Consider the following 21,398-nt stretch of genomic DNA (forward strand, 5'->3'; position numbering starts at 1 on the left):
TTTTCAGATAGCTTGGGATTCTGTCCCAGTGATGAATGGGAAGATTGTTGAGTTACCATAATGTTCCATCTGTGTTGTTCATCTTCCATTCATCACATCCCACCCTCCATCCCCCAAAGGCTCCTGCTGGATCTTAAGGGTCCTTGTGGTGCTCAAGGGTTTTTGCACAGAAATGGCTTCTACTTCTACTATATTTCATGCAAACTGAGGTAACTGAAGGGCATTGTGGGTAGCAACATCACTAGAGTGTTTTTGGTGTAAGTTTGGTAACAGGCCTCTGAAGTCCCCAACTGTTTTGGCAAGCATTTTGTCAGAATGCTAGTGTTCAGTGGTGAGACATGGCTAACATTTAGCAAAGAGCAACCTGTACAGGGATGCCACCATAGTAGCCATGTATTTTACACAAAGCTGCCAGCTTATGGAAGGCTAGCAGTGAAGCACACCACACCAGTGAAAACACATGATTATTATACAAAGAAGCCTAGAAAAATGAAGTGCTAATGTAGTCAGACTAGCTACCATTTGGAAAGTGGAGCAGAGCAACTCAGTGCAAGCTAGTGCTGCCCTGGGCAACATCAGGTCATTGTCAAAGTTACAGTGGAGAATGGAGAATTGACAAGAGGAAAAATATGCACTCATTACCAAATATTCAGCTACAGTGGCACTGGAGAACAACTCAGCAGTGCTACATGCCAGAGCCATAACTACACTTTAGCAAGTACCAGTTTGGCACCCCTGTTGTCTAAATTGTAGACAAAGCTAGTTACATTTGTAGCAAGCATCTTGCTACATTCTAAATACCGTAACGAGGAGTATGGAAGAACTAAATGAGTGGCGTTACATTCAACTATTAAATGCCAATATAATACTGTCCAAATCAATATGTTGTGATTGGACCAAACCAGAGACTAGAAGAATGAGTGCCTCAAATGGACAATGAAAAACAGCACTAGGAGCAAAAAAAAAAAAAAAAAAAAAAGAAATCACAGAACAGACTTTATTCAATCCAATAGCACAAAGGAGAAACGCTGAACTACTTCTCTGCGTTTTTCCAACTTCATCAGCACACTAAAAACATTCAAAAACTTGTTAGTCTTGTGACATTAACCAACCAATGAATATATTTAACTGAAGTTTAAAATGTCGAATGGTTGCATGCATTTATACAACCCTTCAAGAAACTTCACATTTGTCAGAAAATGCTATTTGATTAATGAACCATAACAAGCATCTTATTTAAATCAGTGCTTTAAAAACAATGCAGTAAAGGAAATGTTTAATCAATGTGTATATATTAAAGGAATCAGATATAAATAAAATTTCCCTTCAACTTCATATAAATCTGGGTGCAAGCACAAGAAAACAATGGAATGACTGGCTCAATATCACCATCTAGTGGCATTTTGTGCAAAATACATGCATTTTATATGTTCTGCTTAGAACCATCAATACTGTGCCAAGGGCACCTCACCTCCTAGTTCTGTCCTAGTAACTCCATGAGCCAGTAATGCTACAACATTTAAATGGCATTTATTCTTTATTCACAAGTAGTTTCCAAGATGGCTCAACACCTAGCTTCCTTTCCTAAAGGAAAAGGCACACCTACCACAAAGAAAACTAGTGGAATAGCTTACTCCCAAACTCAGTTCACAGTAGGTTGATAAGGTTTTCTAAGCCACTAAGTGCAGCTTCAGAATCAAAGAAATAATTCTACAACAGAGAATCAGTTTGGGAAAAATCAGCTGCACCAGTTTATTAATGGATTGGCTATGAAACCTGCTGTGCAGGTGCATTATTCCCTCCAGCACCATCAAGTCAGAATTCAAGAACACTTGGTTTCATCTGGTCAGATTATATTGCAAATTCTAATGGTACTGAAGTGCAGTGCAAGTTACAGGCTAACACACTGGAATTTTTCCTACTCTGAAGATAAAATGGACTTGGGCATCCAGCGAGAGCAACCTTTCAGCTTGTATACAGCCTTCCAAAGCCGCCCCCCCCCCCACATTTTATAACAATTTATACTAGTTTAACAGTAGAACTGAAGTCTGAAAAGAACTCAGATGTGCAAGAACCTTTTAATCTCCCAACCATACCTTTCTAACAGATAGCAGCTTAGCTGAAATGTAACCCAAGGGAAAGCACCAGTTGTGACATGTGTAAAGGCTACATGTTAGGACTAGTTTGAAGTAAGCTACCCATCAGTTCTTACCTAGTAAGATTACCCAGAGAGGTCTTTAACAGCAGGCTGCACACCATTAAGTACAGTGCTGGTGCATTGTGTACATACTCCAGTACCATTAATATCTGCACCTGGTCAGACTCATGGAAGCAAGCTTGTCTTGCTAGTAATTTGATGCCAGTCAATTATGTAAAACCTATTAAGTAAAATGGAAGAACTTTCCAGTCCAAGGTCTTAAATTATGTAGTTATCTGCATGATGCCTGCATAAGGCAGTGTGTGGGCTAGACTCAATATCCACACTGGCTAGACACGCTGCTCACCCCACTGCACAATTTAACCATGCTAATGGAGTAGGTGGACTGGTTCGACACTACAACCAACCCAAGCTGTCAATTCAAGTTGGTCATGAGAACTGGGTTTAATAAATCTTAAAGAAATTAAACCTGGATTAATTTTAGTCTGACATGCTGTCAAACCACTTAAGAGCATGAAGTCTGGACAAAATGTCTGAACAAAGCTAATGGGGGAAGAAAGCCCCATAAATATGGACACTATTGCCCTTAACTTAGAAACAGGTGTTTGCATTAACCTCATCCTTCAGAAAATTAATGCTAAACTCAAATGGCTGCCATTTTATAACTTCAGTCCTCAGTGATTTGACGGACCAAAAATTCTGGACTTTTTTTTTTTTTTTTTTTTTTTTTTTTACACACATTATCTGAGACGCATTATCTGAGAGTATATGCGGAAAGAGAAAGGGAGACGGATTGAAAATTGGTTTGCAGTGTTGGGATGTTAATTGGGAAGTAAAGCAGTTAAGATCAATACCAGCAGGGAAGTTAAGTATGGCATTTTGAAATGTTTACAACCAAGTATGTTTACATCTAAAGATGTGTGCAGAAGCAACCTAGAAAATAGCCCACATCTCCAAAAACAGGCCAAATATTAATGTCTAATGCAGGACATTAACTTGTAGATGTCTGGATGTCTGCTTTAAGTGTCAGACTAAATCTACTCCTAAAAGGAGTAGGTGGGAAAAATTGAATGTCATGTGTGCGCCAGGACTAAAGCCAAATACTGCATATATAGAAAGTTCAGTGACTCACCTTTCTCGCCAAGTTTGTAGATTGGTTTGTCAGTCTGGATAATGGTTCCATAGTTTTGACTGCTGATATAGACCAGTTTTTCTTCTTGGAAGACCACATGGTTATGTTGCCTTGCCTCAAATGATAAGTTTGCAATTATTCCATCTTGGGAGCCAACTGGTGGAACCTAGGTTTAAAAGAAATGTACAGCAACTTAAATACATTTTAACAGCACAGTTTTAGAATCCATCTACATTCATGATACATTGTCTCAAAACATGGCATGCTGGTTAGCCCCAATCTTAACAGACCCTCCAGTCCTAGTAAGCTGCAGCCATGAATTGTGCATTACACGTGACGGGGAGGCTGAATACTCGATATGAATTTGAGACATTGTAACCATTCCTGCAGTACACTCTGGTTAAATTCTAAACTCTTTGTACAAAAGTAAATATTAAGGCAACTGTACAATCAGTAACAAGATCTTGGTGATTATAGATTGTATTTTCTGAAAAAAATACTTTTACCACCTTTCTAAGCTATAGTCCAGTTTTCAGGTTAGTGCTGAATTCAGGGCTGTGTTACAAGTGTTTGCCCATACCATACCTGGATAGAAGGAAGTTTCTCTGTTCACCTGAGAGGAGCTTTGAGCAGCCTGTCCTTAGGAGTGGTTTCAGCCCAGAAGTTAGTAGTTTATTGGCCATTTTGGGAAAATTTCTAATTGCCAGTTTCCATCTCATTTCCCTGCTATAAAACCCACATTAGTATGGTTTTGCATGCTGGGCAGCGTCGGTTAGCTAGGCTACAACTACTCATGGCTCTGCAAAGTCAACTCTTCAATTTTTCCCTTGTAACTAGACAAAATTTCAACTTAAGCACTCCAAACTTTTTTCACTTCTCAGCCCGGCACTCTCTCAACTCATAGCAAGCACTAATAAACCTTAGCATTAGATCCCCCCTATATTGTAAAGGACAATGCTCTCCATTAGACCTTACCAGCTAGTCAGTAAAACTACACACTGTACCTATCCAGGCATGTCCAAAGGGCAGTTTCAGGTGTACTCCTGTCCAACTGGTGAATCTGGGCATTCTGAGGCAGTGTTACAACTGCCTCATGTCCACAGACAACCCTCGCCTACCAAACACTAATACATGTGAGAAATGCAATTATACAGCCAAACTGGAGGCTAAGCTCTCAACCAAAGACTGGACCAGACAGTCAAAAGGGAATTACTTGCATCACACTAGTCTCACATTGACAAATGAAACCAACACTGGCAAAACACATACATGACATACTCAGGCTCTAAATAAAAAAAATCTGCAAAAGCAATTGAGACCTCCAAAGCACACATCCAAGCAACCTCCACTCCCAACACAAACCATGAAACACTTCACAAAGAGTGTGCCACGCAATCACAGCCCTTAAAGCAAAACATACCCAACACTAGTATCAGGCACACTGACATCCCACTTGCTAGGCTGAAGGTGGCCATTGGCTGCCCGTCAGGTGCCAGTATCCACCACATTAAGAACTCTGGTCACTCCAGAAGTACAAATAAGACTTGGTCCATGTTGGTGTGAATGAGAGTCGTACCTCCGTGGACTACATAGACATGGGGCTCTGATCACGTAGCCCAGGCCAGTATGACCCTGACCAGCATCCTGCCCTCACCAAGAAAGATACCATGGTATAAAGAAAAATCATCAATTTCAATAATTGGCTAAGCTTCTGGTGTCAAAGTGGATCCAGTGTCGGCCTGGGATGACATGCTAGGCAACCTATGCTGCTTTGCTAGAGACAGCTTGCACCTGTCACCCTTAGGCTTTCGAATACTGGCAAAGGCTCTTGCCACCCCATAGTGCTTTTTTAGGCAATGCTAGAGACAAACCCACTGCAGTAAATAGCACAAGTAAAAAACAGAAGGTAATGCTACTCCATGCCAGAAGTCTAAACTTCATACTGCATGCATTCGAGCCACTCAGTATGGTGAAAAAAATCTATACATGTGCAGTTAACAAAACCTGGTTTAAGGCTCCAGAGAGCACCCCAGCACTACCAGGCTACAACTCCTACCATACATTTTAGCCACAAACCTCAGACTGAAATACAAAAGGTGGGGATGCATCCATATTCAAGGATACCCACACCTCCAGGTTAGTGGCACAGCATAATAGTTGCACGTGGAGGATCTCAACGGGCAGTAATGCAATTCAAATTGTAGCTCGCTACAGATCACCTATGTCCCAGTACCCCCATTCTGCATTTCTGGAACACCCTGATATTGGGTGATTTCATTTACCCAAACATTAACTGGGAGGACTACAAGTAATAACTCCCTTGCCCAACATTTCCTAGAATTTATAAACTCAAATGCCCTGGATCAACTGGTTAACACCCCCCACCAGTAATGACAACATACTGGACCTGGTCATCACGAACATGGGCAACTAGTGTTTCACACCAGAGGTAAGCATCTCACTTGTTACATCTGACCAAAAACTACTCTGGATATCCACATTCCACCCCTGGTCAAAGAAACCACTACACGTTACTCAAGACCAAGGTGGAAAGTTTCAAATTCCCCATGCTAAAGGATAACTCTGCCCAAACTGTAAAATCCTTTACTAATGCACTCTACGGGCACATGAGAATGCATGTATCATGCTATCTCCAACCAAAACCAAGACTCACTTCTCCAAGAAAAGGAAGCCAGTCTGGTGGACCCCTGCCATAAGCTATACAATAGGAGGAAATTAGTACAGAAAGAAATCCCAAGAAGGGAAGACATCCCTGATCAGTATCAGCAAAAACTACGATCCCTCAAAATCATCCAAGGCCAGCTTTGAAAGAAATTGCCAAGGACTCCAAACCACAAGGCATTCTTTAGCTACGTCAAGAATCTAAGTAGCAATTCTTAAATCTGCTTGGCTTAGTGCAGAATGGCACAATACACACTGAACAGACTGATGGCCAACATCCTACCCCCCCCAAAAGGGTCCATAACCATATCAGAAGAATGCAGTGTCCCAGAAATCAGACACTCAGGTTAAAAAAACAGTCCTCTCTGAAGTCAAAAAACACAGCATCAATGGGACCGGACAGTTTCCCAGGCTGCATCCTGCATGAGCTCAAAGATGAACCAACTTCTCACCTAAACACACTGTTCAAACCCAGCTTCTCCACAAGATATATGCCCATAGAGTGGTGCACAGAAAGTTATTCTACTCCACAAAGGTGGAGCCACAACAGACCCTGGGAACCATTGCCCTATAAGCCTAACTAGCTTGGTTTGCAAGGCTAGGGAGCACATCATGGATCTCATTAACAGACATTGGGAACCTCCAAACACTGAAACCTACACAGTTCGGCTTTAGGGGCAGATCATGCCTCCTAAACCTGGTGGACCGAGTTATCAAGGCTATAGATAGTGAAAAGTGGTCCAAACTGTCTACCTAGACCTCACAAAGGCCTTAGACACCATTCCCCATTTTATTAGACAAGCTCACCAGCCTGAACATAAATCCCTATGTCATGAGATGGGTTGCCAACTGGCTCACTGAGAATCCATATGGCAAGAGTTGCAGGAGCTAGGTCAGACTCCAAATCAGTTAGAAGTTGCATTTTCCAGGGCTCAGTCCTAGGACCTCCCCCCTGTTCAGCATATACTTTCTCAGAGGTACAGGCAAGCACAGGACTATGGCTGACCAAGTTTGCAGAGGACTGCAAACTAGGGGCTATAATTGACTCCAGCTGATGGACATCCTCCAAAAGGGTCTCACTGAAACAGATACCTGGTGTCAAAAACCATGGCCTCAGGCTAAATGCCAAAGGGTGCATAGTCATCCCCTTTGGGGGAAAAAAAAAGTACCCACAAACTACCACATGGGTGGTAGCCCCAAGTAGATTGCAATCTCTCCTTTGATAATCACTTTGCCAAAGTGGTTAGAAAATTCTGTGTGTCCCACCTAATCACAAAATGGTTTGCATCCAGATCAAGAGGTCATTGTGCCCCTCTACACATCACTCAGACCCATTAGAGTGTACAACGCCCCATTTGGGATCTACCTTACAAGACACCTGCAACAGCTAGAAAGACCACATGCATCTCACCAAGAGATTAACTGGCCTTAAACAGATTCCCTATGCAGCTCAACTGAAGAAACTCCAGCTGTACTCTTGTTGCATGCCACCTACTCAGAGGTGATCTCTGCCTGACATACAAGGCCATGTCTAACCCAGAATGGGACATGCTCCACCTAAACTCCATATCCCCTCGAGCCACACTGTAGGGATCTAAACCTCATCACACTAGGATGTGCCGATGGGATAGATTCCTGTCAGAGACTTCCCATGCTTAATTTGGCACATCTTATTTCCAAGTTGTATAGTTCCCAACACTTGCCAGACTAGCTCTGATTGCATGTCAATATTGAAACATGCAAACATGCTTAATTGTACAACTAGCAATAAGCCTTAAGATGTGCAACTTAGTGCAATTATCTGACAGCTTTTTTCAACACCCAAAATTCCAACTAATACCATACAAAACCTTCTGCAATATACATGGAAGTTTTCATAATTTCCAAGTTTCAAACTGGTTATAAAATATAGGCAGTGAATGACTGGCAAAACCAAGTCATTTTGTTAAGTCCTTACCCCAATACCATTAGCTAGAAAGTTACAGCAGAGATGGCAAAAAAGGTCTGGACACCATAGAGAGCCATTGAACAACTTTAGCTCCACCCTTCATAGTAAATTGACCATTACAGGATACATCCTGAGGCATAAGCAACTCCAGTAACTAGCACGGCCTTCAAGAACATAACTGATGCATGCTTCTAATATACAGGTCTACAAAAATATATGGCATCACTAATGCACATGTACAGTCTGTTAAAAGCTTTCATGCCACTTTGTAATCATTTGTCATAGTGACAGAGCAAAACAGTTACCCTGCTTTCTTCCAGCCCGCTTTAATACCACCCCCATTCACTGCAACTATCCTGTGCTGGAATGAATTTCCATGCACTGCATCTGCCAACATAATCCAGAGATGCATCTTACCCCTTGCTCCCCCTGCAGAGGGAGCAGACCTCAATCACAACCCATGTTAATTGTTTTAGCAGTAAGGAGAATATGCAGAGTGAGAAAGATGGGAGTGAATATTTTAATGCTCACCTATCTTGGAAGGTGGTGGTTCTGACTTATGGTGGGCAACCTCAAGCCTGCCTGAGCCAAGGCCAGAGAAGTATGTGCGAGCACACCTGTAGTCAGGAGCACTAGCTCATCCTGAGCTACCAAAGCAGTTAGGCATCCCAAAAGGAGACCTATAGGGATGACAATGACCTGCTCCCTACCACCTGTACAATATCCCTCTGGGAGAACAAATGCCCTATTAAAGCCCTCCAGCCAGGTAAAGTCTCACAAAATAAGGGTTGTTAATGTACTCCCAAGAGGGATGAAAGGAGTAATTGGACGATAGGGGAGCCACTAACCCAGTGGTCAAGGATTAGCCCATCACCTGCAGCATTACTCTTACTTCAACACCATTGAACAATGTTGGTCTCAAAGTGGATCAGTTTCATAACACCAAAATATGAAGTGCCATAGCATTCATCAGAAAGGTGCTTTATAGTCACCAGGAGGATATAGCACCACTAGACTTTCAGCCATGGTCCAGGCCAAGGGCTGATAGTAAAAAAAATCATCACCAAAATCACTGAAGAGCTTATTTCTATCAGAAGAAAAAATAGTTGCACAACTACTCACTGGGAGGCTCAACATGCTGCAAAAGTTCATTTTGGGGATTTAAAAAAAAAAAAAAATCAGGAAAACAAGGCTTGGCTTTGGTTCAGTTTACAGGCGAGATGCTTCAAGTGTCCCATGCCTTTTGCTAGTTTCTTGTGCAGCATATGTCCTGCTATCAGATTATGGGCACCAGTCAGTTGCATAACTGTAGTTTATGAAAGATACAGTAAAAAATACACAACTGTAAGCCTCATTTGGAGCAATACGCTTCCCTGTTGTGTACCTGTGAGAAAGCTGGGGAATATGCTAGTCACTGAAACTGGTTCAGATAAGTTTAGGTAACCGCACTTTCTGGAATCACTGTCCAAGTTTTTGGATTGCCCCTTCAAAATTGAAATCCAGGCTAAATGGGAGCATTTTCATACCCTTCAGAAAATGCACACCAATGCATATGTTAGAAAAATATGTATTAATGTGTGTATGCTTAATGCCAAAATAAAATATTTTAATACGCTTTTCATTCTATTTTTCATGCACTGTTTTATACAAATTGAGTTTCATAGGAGACTGAAAAAGATGCTTTTTTAAAACTGCAGTATGCTTTCTGAAACTTGCAAGTTGTCCTCCGACCTAGTAACTGCTAGCACAGCAATATTCTTGTTTATGCCTTGTGGAAATGTACTTGAGAAGCAGGTGTTTAATCTGCTAGGTCAGAAGTAAATGAACAATGCCTTATATTATAAATGTAATGATTCTAGACAAACAGCCTTGTCCAGAGGATGGGAACTTCTGCAGCTGTAGTAATTTAGAGAAATTAGACAAAGGATTATTAGAGAAATAACCGCTAGCATTGTGCTTGTTTTAGCCATAGTATCTCGAATGTAACATAAGTATCCAACTGAAAGTAACCAAGACCATGTTTTCCTCAGGAAGTTTCACATGAAAATTGTTTAAAATCAGCAGAAATTCATGGGAAAGATGGTCAGATGATGAAAAGGTGGTAATGTGTTACCGTCAGCATGGTAGGACAGGACTGGATTAATTTGAGAATCTATAAAAATGAATGCATTTCCTGTTTCTGGTTAGAGACACTATTAGCACGTTTTTGTCTCCTTGCTGCAAGATTAAAGTGCCTTAACCTGTACGAAGAGGCCAAAGCGGCTCTTCTGTTTTCAAAGACCTCAGACTGAATTGTCGTTCGAAAGAGGCCAGCCACCGTTTCTGATCTGGGATTGGAGGAAGAGTCAACGATCCCGTGGATCAACTCACGGAGGGTCAGGTAAGGAGGAATTACCTTATTGCCGTTTGAGATCAGGGACCAAGTACAGAACTTTTTTTTGTCAGGTAGATTTGCATATGCAGATCAGGGACAGAAAAAGGGGTTACTGTTTGTCATAGATCAGGGAAACAGAATAGGTAGACCGGTATTGTAGATAAACTGAAAAGGTATAGATTTGTGGTACCACGCGATAGAAAGGGTTACGTAACAGCTTAGCCAAGACCAGCAATGGGAAATCAGTGCACAAAAAGTTCGAGACACGCCCCTAACTGAAGACACGAAGTATATGCAATTACAGCTTGCCGATAATGTTAATTACACCAAATGGGTCGATAAGTATAAATTCAAAGGTAATTTAGATAAACTTGCACTTATGAAAACTTGTAAAACAGTTAAAAATAGATGCGAAAGGTAAACTAAAAAAGCAGAGAATTAGGAGTCCCTCAGGCGCATAGGTGGCTTGAGGAAGCAAATCGTAGGGAGCAGAGAATTAAAAATTCAAAGAATGTTCTTAAGAAGACCAACTTAGTAATAGCATCAGCTCTCCTTCACCCCCTCCACTTCTGTTACCAGAATATGAAGCGAGTGGACGAGCTGATCCACCTCCACTATACACAGCTGTCCCTGCAAAAGCACAGCAGTTTGTCAGGGATCCTACTGAGACCAGGTCTCGAACACGCGACTTGAGGAGGGAGATCACAGGCTATGAGTGAAGGAGATACGTCTGCTCATAAAAGTAATGAATCCTCAGGCAGGACAAGATTAGACTCTCTTGGTTTATAGACCGTGGACACCGGAAGATATCTGGAAAGCCACGGAAGGTATTCCCCACCCAAAAGTGAATTTTAGAAAATTTTTAGAAGACTTACAGGGTGAGATTAAGTTACCATTTAAATGGAGGGGAAGTAGAAAAATTAGACAAATTGTGGGTCCAGATTGGCACATGATCAGTGGCGACTGGAATCCTTGTGATGCACAACTTAGACCACTACTAATGCAGAACTGGATGGCAGAGTGAAAGGTCTGACAGACCGAATCTCTGAAAAGTGGAAGCCTAGGGCTGATTGGACTTTCATTAATCAATGCATTCAACAGGAAGGTGAAACAGTTGATAGATATTATGCTAGACTGTTAGTGTGTTTTAATAATCACTGCGGAATGCAGATACCAGAAATCCAGACACATGATTCCTCATATGAACAGTTAAACAATGCATTCTTGAAGGGTAGTACAACTCCCATTAGTAGCTTTACTACAAAGCATATGGTAGATTGAACAAGTAGACTACAGCCATTACTTGAATATGCTAGACATGCAGAAAGACATTTTAATAGTAAAAAGAAAACTAAGTATTTTTGGCAGAAGATGGGTCAGAAGTATTTGCGGTACAAACTGGGAAAAAGGGTAAGAAAAATACCCAGGGGAATAAACAATCTGACAAACGATCAGAAGATTTCGAAGAAAGAAAGAAAAAGGGTGAATGTTTTAAGTGCAGGGAAAAAAAAAGGACATCTAGCAAGGGATTGTAGGTTAAATAAGGAGACTACAGAAGATAAGGATGATGAGGAATGACTATATGACAGTCAGGAATCATTGAAAGAGTAGGCAAGAAAAAGTACGTACAAATAGGATAGCAGGAGTAGAGGATGTATACAAGTACACAGACAGAAGAAAATGAAATTTTAGACTTGGCTCGAGCTTAGAGCTTTATGTAGCAGACACAAAACCAGAAGTGACGCTTCTGGTAGAGGGGAGGGTGTGACTCAGGGGCTTCATGGACCCTGATACACCCTTCCAAGTTACCGAAAGATACAGAATCAGATTATGTAGTGAAAGCAGCCAATGGACAGCTGTACCGGGAGCCACTCCCATGATATAATAATAAGACCCAGTTTCAGGAATGATCCAGAAAAGTAAAATTGTAGTTTCTGCAAAATGCCCAGTAAATCTTTTGGGTAGAGACTTGATGCAGATTTGGCATAGCCGTAGTTCCAAACATGCAGGGTATGGAAGCACAGTGACAAATGGATACTTTTGTAGTGTGACCAGAGGGTGAAATGTATTATTGGTACAGCCAGGACTTGGTTACAACTGGTCCAGGGGCAGTAACTGAAGAACTGATGAACGTAGCCATCAGCAAGTTCCCTCCCTAGACATTGACAAACAGCACTTGTTGCATTGTACTCTATATTACTGTAATAGACCAGGACCCGATAAAGATAATGAACAGGAATTGTTTCAGAACTATGCAAACAGGCTAGTATTGCGAAACTTGTACTGGGATGCAGACTTGGGTGAAAAAGTCACAAGGTGGGAGAAGCAGACAGAATTAGAGCTCTCCGAACAAGTACAGAAAGAAATTAAATTGGATTACACAGCTGTACACTCACAGGCTAGTGAGAATAGCAGAGTATTACTCTTATTGGAAGAGGAGGAAAAAGCCTTGCGAGACATACCAGATATTCTCTGGTCAGCATGTAGGACTTGTACGAACAGCAGGACCAGTTACCATAACGCCAGTCAGCATTTAGACCCCAAATAAGACAGTATCCCTTGAGAAAGGATGGAGAGGTAGGAATCAAGCCTATTATAGCAGCCTTACTTAAGGAAGGAGTCTTAATAGAATCTCCTGATTCACCATGTAATACACCTTTATTTCCGGTCAAGAAAGCAAACTGGGATACAAGAGGAAAAAATGCTGAGAGAAGGGAGCCACTTTTGAGATAAAGTATTTTTTCTCTGTTAATTTGCCAAGTTTTTCTGCATAGCTGCCTAGCTTGAGCATTTTCTGGCTTGTTAAACTTGATTTCTGTATTAGTAGCTGTATTTACAGCACAACCAAAAGCAGTTTGCTGAATTTCCTGTTTGCACTTAAATTTTAAATCGTTTTTTTTCTTAAAACTTGCATATTTTCTGTCCTTGACCTAGCACTCGTGTGGGGTCATTTACTGCACTGTTATAACTTGATATTACTTGTGAACCTCTGCTATCTGTAAAAAACAAAAAAAAAAAATCTTGCTTTTTTCCCCACTTTTCTGAGAGTTAAAAAAGTTCAGTTACAGGCTTGCTGTTCCTGAACTGTTTGTGAGGCCATTTTTGCTTAGGCTGAAGGAGGGTCTCCCTGTTGATCGGTGGCAGTGAATAACATTGAGCAGCTTCCCTGCCCCCCATAGATGTGGTTACTGACTTGAAACTGTAGTTTTATTGTCCCTTTTGGGTCTATTCCTGCTTCTTTCCAGCCCCTGCTATCAAGCACGCTTTAACGTGCTTTAGCATGGAGTTGTCACTAGAGCAGCATCAGGCAGCGCCGGTTAAACTCTGGCTCCAGAAAGTCTGTTCAATTTTTCCCTTAGAACTGCTAGTTAGGAACCTAAACAGTTTACACCTACACTAAAAAGTGCAGCACTTGTTCCAAATAGCTTCTTCTCAAAAAGCTCAGCACTTTTCTTATAAGCATTATCCCTGGTCTTATAAGCATTCTCTGCAGGTCAAGCACTCCTATATTATACAAATCTGTCACTAGCAAACCCCCCCAGAAGTGCCCACTTCCCTGCTAAGCCCACTACTTTTCTGTCTCATACCAACTCATAATTCTTTCTAGCATGTCGAAGGGTCAGATGCTGGTGTCCTCTCCTGCCCAGTTGGAGCATCTGGGAATTCTGGGAATTCTGAGACAATGTTACAATTGCCTCATACATGGACAACCCTCTCCTCCTCCCACGTAACACTAAAATTTGAGAGATGCAGCTATTTAGCCAGACTGGAGGCTGAGCTCTCTCAACTCAGGACTGACCAGACCAGGCAGGAGGAGAAGGCAACTACACACACCCCAATACCAGTCTCACATAACTCAACCACACCACTGAATCAAACACAAACACACTAAGACATACTCGGAGGCTCTGAGTAAAAATTTACCTAAACAGCAGAGGCCTCCAAAGCAGACACCCAAGCAACTGCAAACTCAATACACCACACAAACACAAACAAAATCAGTGTGCAAAGCAGTCACTGCCCTTAAGGCCAAATACAACACCAAACATACTTGTCATAGGTGACTCCATAGTCAGACACACTGACGTCCCGCTCACCAGACTGAGTAAGGTGAAGGTCATAGTAAGCTGCCTGTCGGGCGCTAGAATCCGCCACAACGCAAGCACTCAGGTCTCTCAACAGCAGGTACAAGTATGACTCAGTCATTGTCCACGCTGGTGTCAACGACCCGAGACGTACCTCCTTGGACTACATGAAAAGAGACATTGAGGAGCACTCGTAGCCCAGGCAGGTATGACCCTGACCTTGAGCAGTATCCTACCTTCACCTAGAATGATGCCACAATACAGTGATAAGATGATCAGCTTTAATAATTGGCTTAAATTCTGGTGTCATTCAAATGGGATCCAATGTCTGCCTGGGATGACATGCTGGACAAGCCACGCTGCTTCGCAAGGGACGGCTTGCACCTGTTACCCCTAGGCTTCCGGATATTGGCAAAGGCTCTTTCCACCCCCATACTGCCTTTTTTAGGCAAGGCTCAAATTCTAAACCTACCACCCTAGAACACAAAAAAGGAAAAAAACTAAGAGTAATGCTGCTCAATGCCAGAAGTCTCAATCTCAAGATGCACGCACTCGAGGCCCTTCTCAGTATGGAGAACATAGACGTCTGTGCTGTGACAGAAACCTGGTTCAAGGCTCCTGAGAGCACCCCAGCACTATCAGGTTTCACTTCATATCATGCGTTCCGGCCCAAAAATCTGGACACCAAGAAAGAAGGGGGGGTGTCCATATTCATAAAGGACACCCACACCTCAAGGTTGGTGGCAATGCATGATGCATCGGAGACCATCCAGGTGCAATTAACCATAGGCAAGACTGCTCTGCAATTTGTAGCATGTTACAGGCCACCCTCTCACTCTGGAACCTCACATGGCCTTCCTGAAAACATTGGAGGGGATAAATGTATCTCCAAACACCATCATACTAGGTGACTTCAACTACCCTAATATAGACTGGGAACACTACTCAAGCCCAAACACTCTAGCCCAAAGGTTCCTGGAGTTCATAAACTCAAATGCCATGGAACAACTAGTCACCATCCCCACAAGAGGAGAAAACATACTTGATCTCATCATCACGAACATGGGATCACAATGTTAAACACCGGAAGTATACCCCTCACTGGTGAGATCAGATCATAAACTAATCTCGCTGGAGGTCCTCATCCCGCCCCCACCTGAAATAAAAAAAGACCAGTGAAAAACTTCAAAAGCAGACTTCACACTTCTAAAAACTAGTGTGGTCTCCTTTAAGGCCCCCGAGCCAGTGGTAAACATTACTCAAACCGCTGAATCACTTACAAATGCCTTCTACCAGCACCTACAGGACTGCATGGATCAGGCAATCCCAAACAAAATTAAGACTCTTTGTACCAAAGGCAAGCGTCCAGTCTGGTGGACCCCAGCCATAAACAAGCTCTACAACAAAAGGAGGAAGCTACTACAAGATAGAGCAAAATTGAAAGGCAAGACACCTTTGATCATTATAAGTAAAACACTAAGAGCTCTCATAAAATCATCCAAGGCAAATTTTGAGAGAAAAATCGCCAAGGACTCAACAGGCCTTTAGCTATGTTAGAAACCTAGGAGGAAACTCCCATATATGCTCAGAATTAGTTCAAAATGATGTGAAGATTACTGAACCTACACACATTGCCAACATACTGGCTGACAGGTTCAGTGCAAACTTCTCCCCCCCAAAAGGAGAGATCTATACCAGAGGATTGTAACTCCCCAAACATCTCCAATGCCCAGGTGAGAACTGCTCTCTCCAAAGCAAAAAACACAGCATCCATGGGACCGGGTGGTGTCCCCGGCTGTGTGCTCCACGAACTCAATGAGGAATTAAACCTGCAGTTAGGACAGCTGTTATCTTGGCCTCACCTCAGGATATGTACCCAAGGAGTGGCGCACGGTGACTGTGGTCCCACTTGACAAGGGCGGTGCCTCCACAGACCCTGGAAGTTACCGTCCCATTAGCTTGACAAGCCTCATCTGCAAAGCCATGGAGAGGATCATAATGGAACTCATAAATAAAGACATAGGGAACTTGCAGACTTTGGATCCAACCCAGTTTGGCTTTGTCAAAGGCAGATCATGCCTTTTAAACTTGGTTGACTTAAGACAGTCACCAAGGCCATTGATGAGGGAAAGGCAGTCCATACAGCCTACCTTGACCTGGCAAAGGCCTTCGACACAATACCCCACTCCGGTATCATTGAAAAACTCAGCTTGAATGTAAACCCATACATCACAAGATGGGTTGCAAACTGGCTAGGTGACAGAACCCACAGGGTCAGAGTTGCTGGAGCCATGTCAGACTCAGCCTGTCACAAGTGGTGTCCCACAGGGCTCAGTCCTGGGTCCACTCTTGTTCGGCATCTACTTTTCTGAAGTACAAGCAAACGCAGGAGGGTTATGGCTGACAAGTTTGCAGATTACTGCAAACTGGACGCCATATAGTTGAAAACACGTCTGACAGATATCCTTCAGAAGGGCCTCACAGAAACGGATAACTGGTGCCAGAGCCATGGCCTAAAGTTAAATGCCAAGAAATGCATAGTCATACCCTTCGGGAAAAACAAGGTTACCCCTAGCTACCATATAAGTGCAATCCACTGAGCACAGAAGTCATCAGGGATCTGGGGACCCAGGTTGACAGTAGCCTTTCGTTTGACACGTGTTGCTAAAGTAGTTGGGAAAACCTTCTACATTGCCCACCTGATCATGAAGGGATTCACATCTAGATCAAGGGAGGTCATCGTCCCCCTGTACTCATTAGACCTATGATTGAGTACAATGCCCCATTCGGAATGTATCTGACCTGACACCTGCAGCAGCTGAAAGGCCCCTAAAGTTCCTTACCAAAAGGATAAAGGGTCTCAAAAATATGTCTTATGCTGCCCGACTGAAAAGAACTCCAGCTCTATTCAGTCTCATACCACTTGCTCAGAGGTGACCTGTGCCTGACATATAAGGCCATGTCAAACCCAGATTTGATTAATATGCTTCACCTCAAAAAATCTAGATCCCTCAGAACCACAAGGGTGGGAGACTTGAACCTTGACACTTATTAATAGAATGTGCTGGAGGGACAGATTCATCACCCAGAGACTCCCTATGCTGTGGAACAAAATCCCGGTACATGTGAGGCAGAGCACCTCGCTGGCCTTGTTCAAGAGGAATCTTGACCAATGGATGGGAGATTGCAGATATACCCCAGGGATTACTTCAGTGTCACTGCTTGACAGAGGCACAGCAAAATAATAGGCATAGTTTTATTCAAACTAAAGGGGTGGTGAAAGCCAAATAACTATGGGCTAGGCTTATAAATGCCCTTGGGCAGATAGCCTAGTATGAACCTATGAACCTATGGAATGGCGTATGGTCCAAGACTTACAAGATGTAAATAACGCAGTTATACCCAGATGTAAATAACGCAGTTATACCCAGGGCACCAACGGTGCCAGATCCACACACTTTACTGAATGATTTAAAGCCGGAGCAAAAATATTTCAGTGGTAGACATTAGTAATGCATTTTGATACCGATACACCCTGACAGCCAATATTGGTTTGCATTTACATTTCAGGGAAAGCGGTACACATACAAGATTGCCACAGGGATATTGTGAAAGTCCAACAATATTTGCACAGGAAATGGCAAGCAACCTGGTGGGATTTATTCTACTGAAAGGTAGTCAGATTCTACTTTATGTAGATGACATTCCGCTGGCAGCCCCCACCCAGCAAGAATGCAAGGAGGACACGATAGCTTTATTACAATTTTTAGCTACTCAAGGTCAGTGAATAAAGACAAGTTACAGCTTTGGAGAAAACCAAGTTAAGTACTTGGGATATGTAATATCCCAAGAAGGTAGATTAGATGAAGACAGAAAAACAGCAATTTTACAAGTACCTAGACAAAGAAGGAAATTATGTCCTTCCTGGGAACTACTAATTTTTGTCGGAGTTGGATACCAAACTATGCTTTGGAATCTGCTCCACTGACCAATTTAATATTTAAAAAGCCTATGGCAGCACAAGACTTATTACAATGGCCACCTGAAGCAGAAGCAGCTTTCTGTAAACTGAAACAATTGATAGCATCATCCTTAGTTCTAGGATTACCAAATTATAACAAGCAGTTTATCCAAACTGTAGACTGTAAGCAAGGTTATAGGACATCAGTATTGACACAGCAACATGGGGGCAAAATGCCCCATAGCTTACTATTCATCAGTTACACTCAGTGGTGCGATCTTTGCCCTGTGTACAAGTAGTTCATAGGTTCATACTAGGCTATCTGCCCAAGGGCATTTATAAGCCTAGCCCATAGTTATGTGGCTTTCGCCACCCCTTTAGTTTGAATAAAACTATGCCTATTATTTTGCTGTGCCTCTGTCAAGCAGTGACACTGAAGTAATCCCTGGGGTATATCTGCGATCTCCCATCCATTGGTCAAGATTCCTCTTGAACAAGGCCAGCGAGGTGCTCTGCCTCACATGTACCGGGATTTTTTTCCACAGCATAGGGAGTCTCTGGGTGATGAATCTGTCCCTCCAGCACGTTCTATTAATAACAGTGTCAAGGTTCAAGTCTCCCACCCTTGTGGTTCTGAGGGATCTAGATTTTGAGGTGAAGCATATTCATCAAATCTGGGTTTGACATGGCCCTATATGTCAGGCACAGGTCACCTCTGAGCAAGCAGTACGAGACTGAATAGAGCTGGAGTTTGTCGGGCAGCATAAGACATTTTTGACCCTTTATCCTTTTGGTGAGGAACTTTTGGGGCCTTTCCAGCTGCTGCAGGTGTCGGGTCAGATACATTCTGAATGGGGCATTGTACTCAATCATAGGTCTAATGAGTGATGAGTACAGGGAGACTATGACCTCCCTTTATCTAGATGGGAATCCCTTCATGATCAGGTGGGCAATGTAGAAGGTTTTCCTAACTATAGCAACATGTGTCAAACGAAAGGCTACTGTCAACCTGGGTCCCCAGATCCCTGATGACTTCTTCTGTGCTCAGTGGATTGCCACCTATATGGTAGCTAGGGGTAACCTTGTTTTTCCCCGAAGGGTATGACTATGCATTTCTTGGCGTTTAACTTTAGGCCATGGCTCTGGCACCAGTTAACTGTTTGTGAGGCCCTTCTGAAGGATATCTGTGTTAGATGTGTTTGACTACGGCGCCCAGTTTGCAGTCATCTGCAAACTTAGTCAGCCATAACCCTCCTGTGTTTGCTTGTACTTCAGAAAAGTAGATGCCGAACAAGAGTGGACCCAGGACTGAGCCCTGTGGGACACCACTTGTGACAGGCTTTGAGTCTGACATGGCTCCAGCAATTCTGACCCTGTGGGTTCTGTCACTTAGCCAGTTTGCAACCCATCTTGTGATGTATGGGTTTACATTCAAGCTGATGAGTTTTTCGATGATACCTGAGTGGGGTATTGTGTCAAAGGCCTTTGCCAGGATGAGGTAGGCTGTATGGACTGCCTTTCCCTCAATGGCCTTGGTGACACTCGAAAAAGTCAACAAAGTTTAAAAGGCATGATCTGCCTTTGACAAAGCCAAACTGGGTTGGATCCAAAGTCTGCAAGTTCCCTATGTCTTTATTTATGAGTTCCATTATGATCCTCTCCATGGCTTTGCAGATAAGGCTTGTCAAGCTAATGGGACGGTAATTTCCAGGGTCGGTGGAGGCACCGCCCTTGTGAAGTGGGACCACAGTCGCTGTGCACCACTCCTTGGGTACGTATCCTGAGGTGAGGCTAAGATTAAACAGCCGTCCTAAATGCGGGTTTAATTCCTCAGAGTTCATGGAGCACACAGTCGGGGACACCATCCGGTCCCATGGATGCTGTGTTTTTTGCCTTGGAGAGAGCAGTTCTCACCTGGGTGTTGGAGATGTTTGGGGGGCTACAATCCTCTGGTATAGATCTCTCCTTTTGGGGGGGGAGAAGTTTGCACTGAACCTGTCAGCCAGTAGGTTGGCAATGTGTGTAGGTTCAGTAATCTTCACATCATTTTGAACTAATTCTGAGCATATCTGGGAGTTTCCTCCTAGGTTTCTAACATAGCTAAAGGCCTTATGATTGTCTTTTGAGTCCTTGGCGATTTTTCTCTCAATTTGCCTTGGATGATTTTATGAGAGCTCTTAGTTTTTTTTTTTACTTATGATCAAAGGCGTCTTACCTTTCAAGGATTTTGCTCTCTTGTAGTAGCTTCCTCCGTTTGTTGTAGAGCTTGTTTATGGCTGGGGTCCACCAGACTGGACGCTTGCCTTTGGTACAAAGAGTCTTAGTTTTGTTTGGGATTGCCTGATCCATGCAGTCCTGTAGGTGCTGGTAGAAGACATTTGTAAGTGATTCCGCGGTTTGAGTAGTTAACCACTGGCACAGGGGCCTTAAAGGAGACCACACTAGTTTATGATCTGATCTCACCAGTGAGGGGTATACTTAGTGTTGAACATTGTGATCCCATGTTCGTGATGAGATCAAGTAGGTTTTCTCCTCTTGTGGGGATGGTGACTAGTTGTTCCATGGCATTTGAGTTTATGAACTCCAGGAACCTTTGGGCTAGAGTGTTTGGGCTTGAGTAGTGTTCCCAGTCTATATTAGGGTAGTTGAAGTCACCTAGTATGATGGTGTTTGGAGATACATTTATCCCCTCCAATGTTTTCAGGAAGGTCATGTGAGGTTCCCGAGTTTGAGAGGGTGGCCTGTAACATGCTACAAATTGCAGAGCAGTCTTGCCTATGGTTAATTGCACCTGGATGGTCTCAAGATGCATCGTGCGTTGCCACCAACCTTGAGGTGTGGGTGTCCTTTATGAATATGGACACCCCCCCCCCTCCTTTCTTGGTGTTGTCCGGATTTTGGGGACAGAATGCATGATAGGAGGTGAAACCTGATAGTGCTGGGGTGCTCTCAGGAGCCTTGAACCAGGTTTCTGTCACACAGACATCGATGTTCTCCATACTGAGAAGGGCCTCGAGTGCGTGCATCTTGAGAGATTGAGACTTCTGGCATTGAGCAG

General features: G+C 43.0%; 1 protein-coding gene across 2 annotated transcripts in view; it reads right to left on the reverse strand.

Annotated features, from left to right (window-relative positions):
• LOC122793959 (alpha-2-macroglobulin-like protein 1) overlaps window positions 1-21,398 on the reverse strand; it is a 621,161-nt gene that overhangs the window by 587,009 nt on the left and 12,754 nt on the right. For both annotated transcript variants that reach the window (XM_044062013.1, XM_044062014.1), the window contains one exon: window positions 3,291-3,456. In XM_044062013.1, coding sequence (XP_043917948.1) covers window positions 3,291-3,456 — 166 coding nt within the window. The remainder of the gene's footprint in view (window positions 1-3,290; window positions 3,457-21,398) is intronic.

The sequence above is a fragment of the Protopterus annectens genome, chromosome 2.part1, assembly GCF_019279795.1.
Source record: "Protopterus annectens isolate FY-2018-M chromosome 2.part1, PAN1.0, whole genome shotgun sequence".
Classification (NCBI taxonomy): Eukaryota; Metazoa; Chordata; order Ceratodontiformes; family Protopteridae; genus Protopterus; species Protopterus annectens.